Source organism: Triticum urartu, chromosome 3, assembly GCF_003073215.2.
Source record: "Triticum urartu cultivar G1812 chromosome 3, Tu2.1, whole genome shotgun sequence".
Lineage (NCBI taxonomy): Eukaryota > Viridiplantae > Streptophyta > Magnoliopsida > Poales > Poaceae > Triticum > Triticum urartu.
Genome location: NC_053024.1, coordinates 175,035,957 through 175,051,319, shown reverse-complemented (window position 1 = coordinate 175,051,319; position 15,363 = coordinate 175,035,957). Strand labels below are relative to the sequence as shown.

At 41.4% G+C, this 15,363-nt stretch overlaps 1 protein-coding gene across 1 annotated transcript; it reads right to left on the bottom strand.

Moving 5' to 3' along the window:
* Window positions 1–1,901: 1,901 nt before the first annotated feature.
* Window positions 1,902–2,557, bottom strand: LOC125548231 (phenylcoumaran benzylic ether reductase PT1-like). Its single transcript, XM_048711891.1, has 2 exons — window positions 2,346–2,557; window positions 1,902–2,253 (listed from the first exon to the last, which is right to left on the bottom strand). The coding sequence occupies exons 1-2, from the start codon at window positions 2,520–2,522 to the stop codon at window positions 1,918–1,920; spliced, it is 513 nt and encodes a 170-aa protein (XP_048567848.1). The 5' UTR covers window positions 2,523–2,557; the 3' UTR covers window positions 1,902–1,917.
* Between the last annotated feature and the right edge of the window lie 12,806 nt (window positions 2,558–15,363).

Genomic DNA, 15,363 nt, shown 5'->3' with positions numbered 1-15,363 from the left:
TACTCAGATATTGTTGCTTCCGCTGACTCGTCTATGATCGAGCTCTTGTATTCGAGCCTTCGAGGCCCCTGGCTTGTAATATGATGCTTGTATGACTTATTTTATTTGTAGAGTTGTGTTGTGATATCTTCCCGTGAGTCCCTGATCTTGATCGTACACGTTTGCGTGTATGATTAGTGTACGATTGAATCGGGGGCGTCACACTCCCTCCATTCGATAATATAAGAACATTTTCGACACTATATTATGGAACAGGGGAGTATAATATTATACAATATTTAGGGCCTCTTTGGTTCACAGAATTCTAAAAGCGCAAAAAAATAAAATCTAATACTGTAGAATTTCGTGGTTGCACTGTAGAAAAATCAAAGGATTGTGTCAAAAAAGTTTGAGTAGATGGACACAAAGGGATCTTTAGAAAAATTACCTATAGGATGTACAATCCAATAAATCAAAGAAACAAGATAGAAAACATTCATAAAGATTCTAGTCCTTCAAATTTCAATCCTCTTAATCAAAGGAGGCCTTACACCCTCTCTCTCAAAAAAAGGAGGCCTTACATTACAAACGCACATGCTCTGACACAACTACTCCCTCCGTTCTGAATTACATGTCACAGATAATTTTAGGTCTAGATACATCCATTTCTACGACGAGTAATTTAGAACGGAGGGAGTATCACTCAGTTTAGAGTTAAACAACCACATGTGTGAACTTTTCAAGGCTGTTTATTTTAAAATGGACAATTTTCTTTTGCGATGTATATCGTCCTTGTCACACACCACATATACATATGGACCTGGTCTGATGGGCGCAATTGTCTGATCAGAATTACTGTCCAGTATTAAATGGAGTGAAATTGAACTTCTTAGATGGGCAACTTCAGAAATACTGTCCAGTATTAAATGGAGTAAAAGATGGGCAACTTCAACAGCTAAAAAAAATTCTCTACTACTCCCTCCATTCTATAATGTAAGACTTGTTTGACACTTCATATTATACTACTCCCTCTGTCCCATAATGTACTACTCCCTCCGTTCCTAAATATTTGTCTTTCTAGACATTTTAAATGACTATTTCATACAGATGTATGTAGACATGTTTTAGAGTGTAGATTCACTCATTTTGCTCCGTATATAGTCACTTGTTGAAATGCCTAGAAAGACAAGTATTTAGGAACGGAGGGAGTATATTCAGACTTTTTTGACACTATACTAACATCTTACATTATGGGACGGAGGGAGTACATGGTTGTCCCTACTTATTTTTATACTAAAATAATGTCAATTAATATGAATCAGATGTAGTAGAATATTTATACCTCTGCTGCAACACACATACAATTATCTAGTTGTAAAAAAAACATTCAGTCGAGGTAATATTTTTTTAGGGTAGTTGAGGTAACATTTTCATTGTAGAGGGTCCATCTTTTTCTTTGGTTGTTGATTAGGTTTCTCCCGTCTAGACAAAAATGCTCTCCCACAAAAAAAAAACACAAAAATGCTCTAGACAACTGAGTGAAGTAAAGATAGAATAGATTCCCTCAAAAAGTAAATAGAACAGATTAAGCAACAACATGACCGCTCCTGCACAAGTAGTTACATTGGTTTTGAGCTGAAACCAAACTACGAATCCCGGCAAGGAAAAAAAACAAAACTAAAAGGAGGAGAAGCGCGATTAGCTGTTTGTCCAGCCCTTCCTAGATCAGACTAATTTTTTTCGAATGCTACCCAGACGACAGTCCTGCACGATCTATGCACGACGTGCTAATCCAGCCGTTGGTGCCATTGTCAATCAGTGCATGTCCGGCTGGATTTAACTATCGTCTATGAGTCGTGTGCATTCTATCGTGTGTATAGCACTGCCTGAATTCTTTTAGAAGAGGAAGATTACGGCCGGCCTCTGCATCTAATCAGACTATATACTACTCCATCTAAAATAAACAAACACGTAGAAAAATGAGCGGAAAATGCGATGTCTCGACAAAGCCCTTTTCAGAAGGAAAAAGCAAAAATCGCTTATCGTATACTCGTAGTTCCAAGAAGAAGGGAAAAAAACTACAATCTTCGTAATGCATGTAGTTGAAGAAGGCTTCTGCGCATGTACCTTCACATCTCCAGCCTCCTTTATCGCTTGGATGATCTTGATCTGGCCGTCCAGCTCCTCCGGCCTGCCGTGTCCGACGGCGGAGATTACAACCTCCCCATGCTGCTTGATCGCCGCCACCAAGCTCCCGTGGTCGTTCATGTCCCCCTGCATGCGCATGCAATTAACATCCCCGAGTTTAACCAAGGATACATATATAAAGTGAGCTATAAACTTGTAATCCTGTGATACGCGCGTACGTAGACAACGCTGACTCCGCGGGCCTCGAGGGAGTTCAAGAGCTTCGCCTTGTCGGAGTCGGGTGCGACGGTGGTCAGGCGGACGAGTACAGCCGTCCGGTGGCCGGCGTTGAGGCTCGCCGTCACAAGGTGCTGCCCGATGTTCCCCGTCCCGCCGATCACCAGTATCCTGCTCATTGTCGAGCGACCTCCTCGCCCGCAGTGGAAACCGGTGTTGAACGAGCGTGCGTTTTGCTTGGCCTAGGCAGTGTTGGCTGAGATATGTCACGAGAGCAGGTTGCGTACCCGTGCCGGTACGCGTGGGCACCGTGCTATCCTGGCCGTTGGCGCTGGGTCGTACATGTTTTTGGGCATATGCGCAGGACCATAGTCATCTGGCAGCATCACTAGATGTTAAGGAGGCCTCGTGTATTTGAAGTTGTGTTTGGTCATATGAGACTGTACGTTTATGGGGAAAACAAGGTACCACACATGGTTGTCATGGCACTGAAAGAGATTCTCATAGCACCGTAAATGACAAAAGACACACTATTTTAGATGGACAGGACAACGCTTCGTATTGCATATTGAATATGTGTATACGTACCCATACAATTTTAATTTTCATCTGCTGAAAATTTTGGAGCCCTCAAATCATTTGGCTAGCCTAAAAAGTATGTGTTGGTAGAACGGAAGCAAGAACAATGGTTTGGCTTCGTCCCGGTCCGGTAAACATCCCTACTTGTAGGGATGAACTCATTTCTGCTTGAGTAATACAACTTGTGTTTCCCCTACAAAAAAAAGGGTAAACCTTGCTTTTGGTCGACTTCTTCTGTTTTGTTGTTTGACTAGTTTTCTGATTTTTATGCAGGAGAAAGTGGAAAATGAGATAACAGAATGGGATGAGCATTTGCCGTGAAAAACAGATTAAATATACAAATAAAACATATGAAATAAGAAAAGGTAAAATTCCAAGAAAAATTACCAAAAATAATAAAATAAATAAAAGCCAGATAAAAAACGGAATTAGGAAATAAAAATCCTGAAAAGGACCGACACATTTAGCAAAATGTTTATGAGTTTTTATAACAAGTGTTTGCACATTATGATAAATGTTCATGAAATTATAAAAAAAGATCCACGCTTTAAAAAAATGCTACCACGATTTGAAAAATGTTCATGTAGTTAAAAAAGTGTTCACACATTTTGAAAAGTATTGATACAATTTGGAAAAGTGTTTGTGCATTTACAAAAACAATTCATTTTTTATGAAAAATCTTGAAATTATAAAAAAAAGTTTTATGGTTTCTTTAAAAAGGTTCATGCAATATTGCAATTTCAAAAGTGTATTCATGAGAAAAAAGTTTGAGTATTTTTCTAGTAAAGGTTACATATTATTTAAAACTTATATGTTAGAAATAAAAAAACAAAAATCTGTAGAAAAAAAGTGAAGGAAGTGGAAAAAGGGATAAAGAAAGAATATCTAAAATAAACCAAAAAAGGAATAAGGCAATCCAGGGAAGAAAAACCGGAAACTAGAAAATAACCAACACGTATTTTGGGTGGAAAACCAAACGCCAAATGTGTCGGCTATATTTTTGTTAGATACGATGTAGCTTTATTTCATGTTTTTAAGAACTACTCCCTCCGTCCCATAATATAAGATATTTTTTGACTCTAGTGTAGTGTCAAAAAACGTCTTACATTATGGGACGGAGGGAGTAGCTTTTATTTCATGTGGTAATGTTTTAAGGGATACACAAATGTGATAGCCATAAGAGTATAGAGGTGGAGGTTCAATAGGTTGAGGAGCCCGATACCCAAAGAATGAGAAATAAGGCTCAAAGGTCATGCAACTACAATACCAAAGGCCTTGCTTTCTAAGATGCATGGATGAACGTCTCTCTTGATGCCACGGCTAGGCCGATCAAATGAATTAAACATTTTGTAGAAGTATCAAGTATTGCTATTCTAGCCATGTGGAGATTCCCTCCAACCGCACAACGGGTTATCTCACTCATCATCGGAGTGTGATCCAAGACCAATGCAACCAGTGTTCCGGTTGTCTTGATCAAGTCAACCCAACACCACCAAGCGGAGGTGCCCATCAATGAGTATGGGCCCATCATCCAAGCTCTTTACAAGCAAAGGGATATGAGAGGTGGCAGCAAGGACTTCTCTTTGCATCATTGCTACAAGGCTGTTGTGTGAAATGATAAGTAAGCATGGAGGAACTATGAAACAACACCAAAGAGGACAATAATTAGCACCGCTATTGATGATGGTGACTTGATAGAGAACCTCTTCACTCCTCAAACCCGTCCAGATGGACAAAATAAATGCAAAGGCGGTGAAGAGGAATGGAGGTGTTGAAGCATAAAAGGAAGAGCTCATTGCGATGGTGGAGGTGAAGAGGGCATTGGCGACCGAAAGAAGGATGAGAAGTTGACTCGTTTTTGCAAGCTCAAGATGATGGAGGAGGAAAGGTTGAAGGCAAAGGTGGCGGCCGAGGAGAGGAAGGTGAAAGCAGAAGAAAAAAACTTAAAATTAAGGTCCAAAGACTTGCAATGAAGACCAAGGAACAAAATAACAAGAGGAAGATTGAGGAGAAAAGACTTGCATTGGAGACGGAGGTACATAATAGAAAGAGGGTGACGGAGGATTGTGCTATCATGTTAGAGCATCTACAGTCGGGCACCCCAAAACTGCCTCAAATGCCCGGGCGTACCTCCCGGATTTTGGGGAACGCAGTAATTTCAAATATTTTCCTACGCACACGCAAGATCATGGTGATGCATAGCAACGAGAGGGGAGAGTATCGTCTACGTACCCTCATAGACCATAAGCGGAAGCGTTATGACAACGCGGTTGATGTAGTCGTACGTCTTCACGATCGACCGATCTAGCACCGAATGTACGGCACCTCCGCGATCTGCACACGTTCAGCTCGGTGACATCCCGCGAACTCACGATCCAGTAGAGCTTTGAGGGAGAGTTCCGTCAGCATGACGGCGTGATGACAATGATGATGATGCTACCGGAACAGGACTTCGCCTAAGCACTGCTACCATATTACCGAGCTGGATTATGGTGGAGGGGGGGCACCGCACACGGCTAAAAGATCAATGATCAACTTGTGTTTCCATGGGGTGCCCCCTCCCTCGTATATAAAGGAGTGGAGGAGGGGGAGGGCCGGCCCTCTCTATGGCGCGCCCTAGGGGAGTCCTACTCCCTTCGGGAGTAGGATTCCCCCCTTTCCAAGTAGGAGTAGGAGAAGAAGGAAGGAGGAGAGAGGGAGGAAGGAAAGGGGGGCCGGCCCCCCTCCCAATTTGGATTGGGCTTTGGGGGGTGCCTCCCTCTTTTCCCTTCCCTCTCCTCTATTCCACTAAGGCCCAATAAGGCCCATATACTCCCCCGGGGGTGGGGTTCTAGTAACCTCCCGGTACTCCAAAAAAATGCCCGAACCACTCAGAACCATTCCGATGTCCAAACATAGGCTTCCAATATATCGATCTTTACGTATTGACCATTCCGAGACTCCTTGTCATGTCCGTGATCAAATCTGGGACTCCGAACTACCTTCGGTACATTAAAACACATAAACTCATAATACCGATTATCACCGAACGTTAAGCCTGCGGACCCTACGGGTTCGAAAACTATGTAGACATGACCGAGACATGTCTTTGGTCAATAACCAATAGCGGAACCTCGATGCTCATATTGGCTCCTACATATTATACGAAGATCTTTATGGTCAACCCACATAATGGTATATGTTGTTCCCTTTGTCATCGGTATGTTACTTGCCTGAGATTCGATCGGCGGTATCTCAATACCTAATTCAATCTCGTTACCGCCAAGTCTCTTTACTCGTTTCGTAATGCTACATCCCATAACTAACTCATTAGCTACATTGCTTGCAAGGCTTATTGTGATGTACATTACCGAGAGGGCCCAGAGATACCTCTCTGACAATCGGAGTGACAAATCATAATACTGATCCATGCCAACTCAACAAACACCAATGGAGACACCTGTAGAGCACCTTTATAATCACCCAGTTACGTTGTGACGTTTGGTAGCACACAAAGTGTTCCTCCGGTATTCGGGAGTTGCATGATCTCATAGTCATAGGAACATGTATAGTTATGGAAAAAGCAATAGCAACAAACTAAATGATCATCGTGCTAAGCTAACGGATGGGTCAAGTCAATCACATCATTCTCTAATGATGTGATCCCGTTAATCAAATGACAACTCATGTCTATGGTTAGGTGATACGTCTCCAACGTATCTATAATTTTTGATTGCTCCATGCTATTCACTACAAGAAATATGTCAACTAGTGACCTTCTGTCAGTGACCCTGGAAGAATTGGTCATAGATCTATGACCATTTCAGACCAATTGGTCAAAAGCTGTTCGGGGGGCTCCAAACCCTAAACTATAACGACCATTTTGGTCAGAAAGGTCGTAATTTCCTTACACGAAATGGTCATAAAGCAGATAGCACGGGCCTGCTGCCTTATTTCTAGCTGATCATGACCAATATAGATGGTCATAACCTTGTAAATTATGGTGCGTTGCTATGACTAGGCGCCACCTCATCAGTTTTGCCTATGTGTCATGTCCATGTGGCAGTTTTTGCCCTAGGTTGTGAAGCAACCTATATTTCTGTCATTCCCAAAATTCCCCAAAAAATCTCATAAATTCTTTGGGTCATATCTTCATCAAATATGTAAAAATCCTTCCTTGCCTAGTTCAAAACTAATTCAACAATATTCATTTTCCTATTCTGTTCACAACAGCACTTTATGAATGAAGTGCTATTTATATATTCTTGATTGCCCTCGGAATTTTTGGGCACTCTTTCCTATCCAAATCATTACCGCATGACAAAATTCAGCTCCATTTGCCTAGCAAATCTTCCTCAGCAAATTTCCAAAGTTTTTGTCCACCTAGAAGCATTGTGAAGGAAGTACCTTTTTTATATATCTAAATGACATGAAATTTATACAGTTCCTTCATATGCCCAAATTATGACCCTCCTCAAAATTTCAGCCCAGTCAAATCATCTATGTGAGCCCAGTTTCAATTTATATTTTATGGCCAAATTGGCACGTTGCAAAGCAAGTGTTATATAGACCCCTCCTATTACCCTCAAACTTTTCGAGCACTCTTCCATACCCAAATCATTGCCACATGATAATATTCAGCTCAATTTTCCTAGTAAATCTTTCTCAGGAAATTTCCAAAGTTTCTACCTTGAGAGAAGCTTTGTGAAGTAAGTACTAGCTAGGCTTACCCAAATGATCTAAAAATTTACCAGCGCATGACCATACCTATGTAACTTACCTACACCAGTTTTTAGATCATTTTATTCATCCAATCTCTCTCACTAGTTTTCCCAAGTTTCTGTCCATAGAAGAGCATTGTGAAGGAAGTACTACTTTGGCATGTCCAAATGGTATCAATTTTCTACAATGCTTTCCTATGCCCAAATAACCATCCTCCACAAAATTTCAGCTCAATCCATTCATTATTTTGAGCCTAGCTTCAACATTCATATTTTTGTCCAGCGTGGTACTTCGCAAAGAAAGTACCACCTAGGATCCTCCTTTTGAGCTAAAAATTTGTGAAGACATTCTCCTTAGTAGATGATCATCCTCATCCAAAATTCATGCCCATTGGCCATGTGCATTTCCTGTACCGCTAATCAAACACTTGGCTGCTAATTCATCTTTGAGCATAGGTCAGTCTCCTCGTGAGATTCTTCTGTTGTAATTTTCTTCCTAGCACCTACCTAGGGAGTGCCCAACCCACTAGACATGCCTAGGCCTCCCAGAAAGCATGTCAACACCAAGGTCACGCGGTGACCACGCGACGGGCATGCGAGTTTACGCGCTTTGGAGTTGGGGCCCTGGGCCACATCCAAACCTTGACGTATTACCACCAAACCATGTATTTATGATTAAATAGATACTTATGTAACTATAAATGATTTTTGGAAAAAATAAAGAGCAAACAATAAGGTAGATGCAGTTCAAAATTGACCCGCTTCCTCCTGAATCGGTAGAAATTTGTCTTTTTCACAAGTGATGGATCAAAACTTTTGACACCAAACCATTTTGTAAATTATGCATTAAATATGGCCTAATATTTTATAAAAATTATTTGGTCCAATTTTGCAACAAATATATGCTAGGTCCTTCACAAAAAGAACTCAATTCGGGCACTCGGAAAATGGAAAATGAATTTTCCGTGCAAAGAAAATAAAAAGTCCCTTAGGAAACATTGTTTGCCATTCCAATATGCAGCCTTGTGCATAATATGAGATCATTTGAACAAACTATGCCATGAATGTGGCCATAAGATTGATTATTTGGCTTGAAAGCCATGAATCTTCACGCATGATAGCTCATTTCTGAGAACACTTTTTTGAAATAATTGCCGTATTACAAGTTTATTATTTTTCCTGGAAACTTGATCACATATAATGACACAATGCGAAGGTTTTCCAAATTTTTGATTTTTTTGAATTTTTATGCCCGTTTCAAAATGCGGTCAAAACGGCGGGTTTGACCGTTCCTAGCTAGTGGTTGAATCTTGGAAAACTTTTGATGTTTCCCTGATTAAATAGATACTTATGTATCTAGAAATGATTTTTTGAAAAAATAAAGAGCAAACTATGAGGCAGCTGCAGTTCAAATTTGACCCTCTTCCTACTAAATCGGTGGGAATTTGTTTTTTTCACCAGAGGTGGATCAAGGCATTTGACACCCAACCATTTGGTCAATTGTGAATCAGATATGGCCTAGTATTTTATAAAATTGATTTGGTCCAATTTTGCAACAAATATACTGTAGGTCCTTCACAAAAAGAACTCAATTCGGGCACCCAGAAAATGGAAAATGAATTTCCCGTGTAAAGAAAATAAAAAGTCCCTTAGGCAACATTGTTTGCCATTCCAATATGCACCCTTGTGCACAATATGAGATCATTTGAACAAACTATGCCATGAGTGTGGCCATAAGATTGATCATTTGGCTTGAAAGCCATGGATCTTCATGCATGATAGCTCGTTTCTGAGAACACTTTTTTAAAATAATTGCCGTATTACAAGTTTGTTATTTTTCCTGGGAACTTGGCCACATATGATGACACAATGCGAACGTTTCCCAATTTTTTGATTTTTTTGAATTTTTTATGCCCATTTCAAAATGCGGTCAAAACGGCGGGAATGACTGTTCCTAGCTAGTGGTTGAATCTTGGATTTTTTTGGTGTTTCTCTGATTAAATAGATACTTATGTACCTAGAAATTATTTTTGGAAAAAATAAATAGCAAACTATGAGGCAGCTACAGTTCAAATTTGACCCGTTTTCACCGGAATCGGCGGAAATTTGTCTTTTTCACAAGAGGTGGATCAAAACTTTTTACACCCAACCATTTGGTCAATTGTGCATTAAATATGACCTAGTATTTTATAAAAATTATTTGGTCCAATTTTGCAACAATTATTTGGTAGGTCCTTCACAAAAAAACCTCCTTTCGGGCACTCGAAAAATGGAAAATGGGTTTTTAGTCCAAAGAAAAAGAAAATTTCCTTAGGCAACATTATTTCCCATTCCAATATGCAGCCTTGTGCACAGTATGAGATCATTTGAAAAAACTATGCCATGAATGTGGCCATAAGATTGATCATTTGGCTTGAAAGCCATTGATCTCCACACGTGATAGCTCGTTTCTGAGAACACTTTTTTAAAATAATTGCAGTATTACAAGTTTGTTATTTTTCCTGGGAACTTGGCCACATATGATGACACAATGCGAAGGTTTCTCAATTTTTTGATTTTTTTTCAATTTTTATGCCCGTTTCAAAATGCGGTCAAAACGGCGGGAATGACCGTTCCTAGCTAGTGGTTGAATCTTGGAATTTTTTTGGTGTTTCTCCGATTAAATAGATACTTATGTACCTAGAAATTATTTTTGGAAAAAATAAATAGCAAACTATGAGGCAGCTGCAGTTCAAAATTGACCCGCTTCCAGCTAAATCGGCGGAAATTTGTCTTTTTCACGAGAGGTGGATCAAAACTCTTTACACCCAACCATTTGGTCAATTGTGCATTAAATATGGTCTAGTATTTTGGAAAAATGATTTGGTCCAATTTTGCAACAAATATTTGGTAGGTCCTTTACAAAAAAAACTCCTTACTCGGAAAATGGAAAATGGTTCTTTTTCGCAAAGAAAATAAAAAATCCCTTTGTCGATACTGTTTACCAATCCAAGATGTAAACTTTTGTAGAGTATGATATCACTTGAACAAATACTTGGTAGGTCTTTTACAAAAAAAATTCATTTTGAGTACTGAAAAATGGAAAATGATTTTTCCGTGACCTATTTAAAAGGTCACAAAGTCTTCGAATTGTTTGTTGCGTTCTGATTGGTCCATAGGCATATCACGCGGATCATGCATGAGACATCGTCGGATGCTCCCGGATCCAACGGCGGACCTCACCCCCTCACCCCCTCACCCATGCAGCCCCCACTCCCCACCGTTCCAACCCTTCTCTCCCGCACCCGCACCCGCTCGCCAAACCCTAGCCGCCGCCACCCCCATGCCATGGTCGTCGACGGCGCGGAGCCCGAATCCCCACGCCTCCTTGTCCTCAAGTGGGTCATGTCCCCCGCCATGGCCACAGCGGGCCTTCCGGATCCGCGCCGTCGACGAGCTGGATCCACGCCTCCTCGCGCCGCCGACGTCTTCCCGATCCAGATCGACACCACCACCCTCTCATCCTCATGCGCCAAGCGCCGCCACCACCATCAGATCACGGAGCATCGCATCTGATGGCGTCCCCGGCGCGGCCAGCCTCCGTCTCCGGCCCCTTCGCCCTCGCCCCAAACCTCGCCCGCTGCTCCTTCGACCACACGCTCCGCTGAGAGGTCAGCTCCTTCTCCATCCATCCATCCATCTGCGCCAGATCCGTGCCTGCTGTATGCTGCTGTGTTGCTCCTTGCTTACGAGTAGTAGGCCCCGGGACTGCACCGCGTATCGCGCGCGCAGCGGCCGCTGGGTCTGGTCGCCGCCCTCTGCGACCTGCCTCGTCCTGATTTGCCACGACGACGGCGGTCATGTGCATGTCCTCTGCTGCGCCTTGTGCTGGATTGGGAGCTTCCCTGCCATTTCTAGGTGTAGGAGGTTGAAATATGCTACTCTAGATTCCATGCTTCATTTCTGCCTACTAGCGAGATCTCTGTATCATTCGTTAGGGGCTCATGGCTCCTGCTGTCAACTTACTGCTTGCACCAAAAGTCAGGACAATTGTTCTAGGTGCGGGTGCCTTCCGCTTCTGTCTTTTGTCAAACTATTCATAAACTTGTTATATTTCATTTGACACGCATAGTCCGGTCAAACTATTCATAAAGTAGGACTGTAGCTTCAGGTTTGTATATAAAACATCTATGTCCAGTTTGATGATGTGTGCTGTTTGTTTCTTAGTGGCAGCTGTGGATACTGTGGCTACACATTGAACTTGAGCTCCTTAACACGGAACACGACCAACATTGGATCCAAGTATGGGAAGCAGATCAGGAAAGGCGTCGTCTCATTCTTTGCGATTTTTTCTGTTGTGTGCCTTGAAAAGCATGGTTGCAACCATTCCTAATTTTTTTATTCCTGTTCGATTTGGATTTGGATGCAGCAGGTGCTCTGCTCTTGCACATGTCTGGTGGCGTCTCCGGCGTAGCGGTGCTTCTTGAGGTGACTGGCATGACGGCGGCTGTGTATGGCGGTGACCACAAGCTCTCCGGTGAGCGGCTCCCTCTCCTACCTCTAGTTCCCTTTTCTACTCCTATAGAATTGCTCCGTTGGTTTAGAGCACTAGCAACAAGAGTAGTAAAAGCTTACTGATGTAGGAGTAGTGAAAGCTTCATGGTTGATCCTGATTGCTAAACATGGGAGATGTGTCTTCTTTTGCATATCAATTACATAGTTGTGCTTTGTGATTAAGTGAACTATTGTAATCTCCGTAGTAGCTTACAAGGGGGAAAGCAAAATTGCTTGTGTCAATGCTATCTGTAGTTGTGTCGTGTGTACTACTTTGAAACGTCGGTCTATGGTTGTTGAGTGTACCCATGACTGACTTGCTGTCACCTCGATTGAGAAATCTAAAAGAAACTCACCAGTTGAATTGTTTTTGATACCTGATAGCCACCGGGTGTTTCTTGTGTAGATAGGGGAAAGAAAAATAAATTGAATTTCAAACTTTCCACAGTCTAGACAAGTTGCTTACATGACTGACTATATGTCTTGTTAAATTGGAGGGTAAGATTGCAATTTATGGTGGGTGGGAGTGACTAAAGTTTTGCATGAAGATGGAAGATTTTATACCATTTCCTTGAATTTGTGTGACTCTTTTGATTTGATCTTGTTTCAATTTGATGTGGCGCATTTGGTGGTGATATAACTGTATCGTTGTGTGTGCGTTTGTTGCAGCCTGGGGCTGAAGCAGAAGCTAGTTCCTGAGTGCCATGGCTGACTAGTGGAGCTCGGCGACAAGCTGCAGATTTGTAGAACAGAGGACCCGGCTGGGCTGTTGACGGCAACCGAGGTATGCCCTCCTCCTCTCCTTGCGTCTGGGTAGTTGCTAATTAATCTGAAGGCATTCAAAGTTGAAATATGTACACTTGTTACCACCAAGTTAGAAGATTTTGCTTGGCTTGTCTATTATGTTGTACAAAGTATATGTGAAGAAGAGAAAGATTGGAATTTGAAGAGGATGCTCTATGTAATAATGTCCAGAGTCTAGACAGGTTGCTAGATGTGACTTACGTATTATATATCTCATGTTAAATTGAAGAGGATTTTGTTGTCATGTGTTTGCGTTGGAATATACAGTTCAGTCAATCTGTATAGGTCCTAGCGGCATCTTTTGCTAAGGAATATACTGTTCTTATATAGTCAATCTATGTTTTCTCTCCTGTGATGTTAATTATTAGTTTCACCTACCCTTATGTTTACCACCTTCCTGTTTCCCCGTGGTTTCTGGGCGGCCGTTGTTCTGAACTTGCTGTTTGTTGGTTGGTTATTGTCAGGGGCGAGTTCTGCGTGGAGTTCAAGCAGAAGAACCCCAAGAACAAGTCGGTGGCCACCGTAAGTCCCTTCCAACAAAAATCCCACTCCTAAGCATTTTCCAATATGGTTTAATATGCAGACAACAAGAGAGCTAGTGATGCTATGTTAAAATTAATGCGTACTTGTCAATTCTAGCTTATATTTGTGTATTGCGATCCTGTTCTAATTAATGTGTATACTACAAGCCCTTATTTTCCTGTCTAAATGCATGCACAAAAATTCAGTTATCTTCTGAAAAAAATTCGTGCATTTTTCAGTTTCTCAAATACAAAATAGCTTGCTCCTTTCAGTTCATACATTTTGTTCATAACCATTTTGTTTTATAACATGCAGATGATTGCCTTCATTCATGTTTTGACGTGAGCTCTGGGTCGAAGTTGGAAGAAGCAAGGCATGCAGGATCTAGGCATGCATGCATGCTCTCTTATCCCTCTTGCTCCTAGGGAGATGCAGGACTTTGTTGTAATGTTGCCCTTGGAATTTGGATGTACTCCTGATTTTGCTGAGAATTTGATGTATATGTCCTTGCTAATTGTTATTGAAATGCTGGGAGTTATGTACATATTCTTAGAATAATATTGTTTACTTGAAATGCATTTCTGTACTGGAAAATATATTGGCATTGAATCTGGTTTGTGGAATGGATACCTGACTTGTGGGACCCATTTATGAAAATAATTTGAGCAATTTTGAAATATCTGTCAAGTGGGCCCAATGTGTGAGATGATGACAAGTGGCACCCATTTGATTGGTGGGACCAGCTCTAAAATATAATGGCCCAAACAAAGATCAAAAGAAAACCAGCTGTTAAAAGGGCCATGAAAAGAAATCAAAGGCCGAATTGTTGGGCCAGACCCATGTAGCTAATAAAATCACAGAAAAAATACATTGAAAAGGCCGAATTGTTGGGCTAGGCCCATGTAGAAAATCGAATTGGACCGGGCTGAATCTTGTGCCACATCAGATTGCCACGCTGGATGCCTACGTGGCCTGGGGAGGTTGCTAGTGACGAAAACGCCACAGTAGACGTATTTTGGTCATAAACGTCTACGACCATTCCAGAAGAAAGGTCGCTATAGTCAGTTTATGACCGCCAGCTTTTGACCTTATGTTTTTGGTCACAAAAAGGTCACAAATTGAAAACAGTGACCATTCAGTGACCAATAGTGCTAGTCACAAGTTGACATATTTCTTGTAGTGATTTTATTATCTGTTTTGGATGTTAATGGGTTTTATTTTACACTTTTATATTATTTTTGGGACTAACCTATTAACCGGAGGCCCAACCCAAATTGTTGTTTTTTTCCTATTTCAGTGTTTCGCGGAAAAGGAATATCAAACAAAGTCCAAACGGAATAAAACCTTCGGGAACGTGATTTTCTCAACAAACGTGATCCAGGACACTTGGAGTGGGCGTCAAGAAACAATCGAGGAGGCCACTGAAGGAAATATGCCCTAGGGGCAATAATAAAGTTATTATTTATTTCCTTATATCATGATAAATGTTTATTATTCATGCTAGAATTGTATTAACCGGAAACATGATACATGTGTGAGTACATAGACAAAACAGAGTGTCACTAGTATGCCTCTACTTGACTAGCTCGTTGAATCAAAGTGTAGCGACCCGACCCGAATGGATCAAGTCTCTGTGCTTAAGTGTCATCCCTGGATCGGTATGCTGACACACACAGTACTCGAGGATTTATAACAGAGGTAAATCACATGTAAAAGTAATGTAAATACTATTTACCTCAATCCAAAATAGCGGAAGTAACAAGGTTGTGGATTCCCATCAACACCAACAGCAAAGTTGAGTGTAGAATCGTAACCCTAACGTATCACTTACTCGTCGTAAGAAACCTGCAACATGAGACGTTGCAGCCTGAAACGGGTCAGT

Bases quoted from the DNA above. Each gene is read 5' to 3' on its own strand.
- LOC125548231 (XM_048711891.1), bottom strand. From the start codon at position 2,522: ATGAGCAGGATACTGGTGATCGGCGGGACGGGGAACATCGGGCAGCAC. The intron at 2,254-2,345 runs GTACGCGCGTAT...ATGCGCATGCAG, and splicing joins GCGGAGTCAGCGTTGTCTAC to GGGGACATGAACGACCACGG.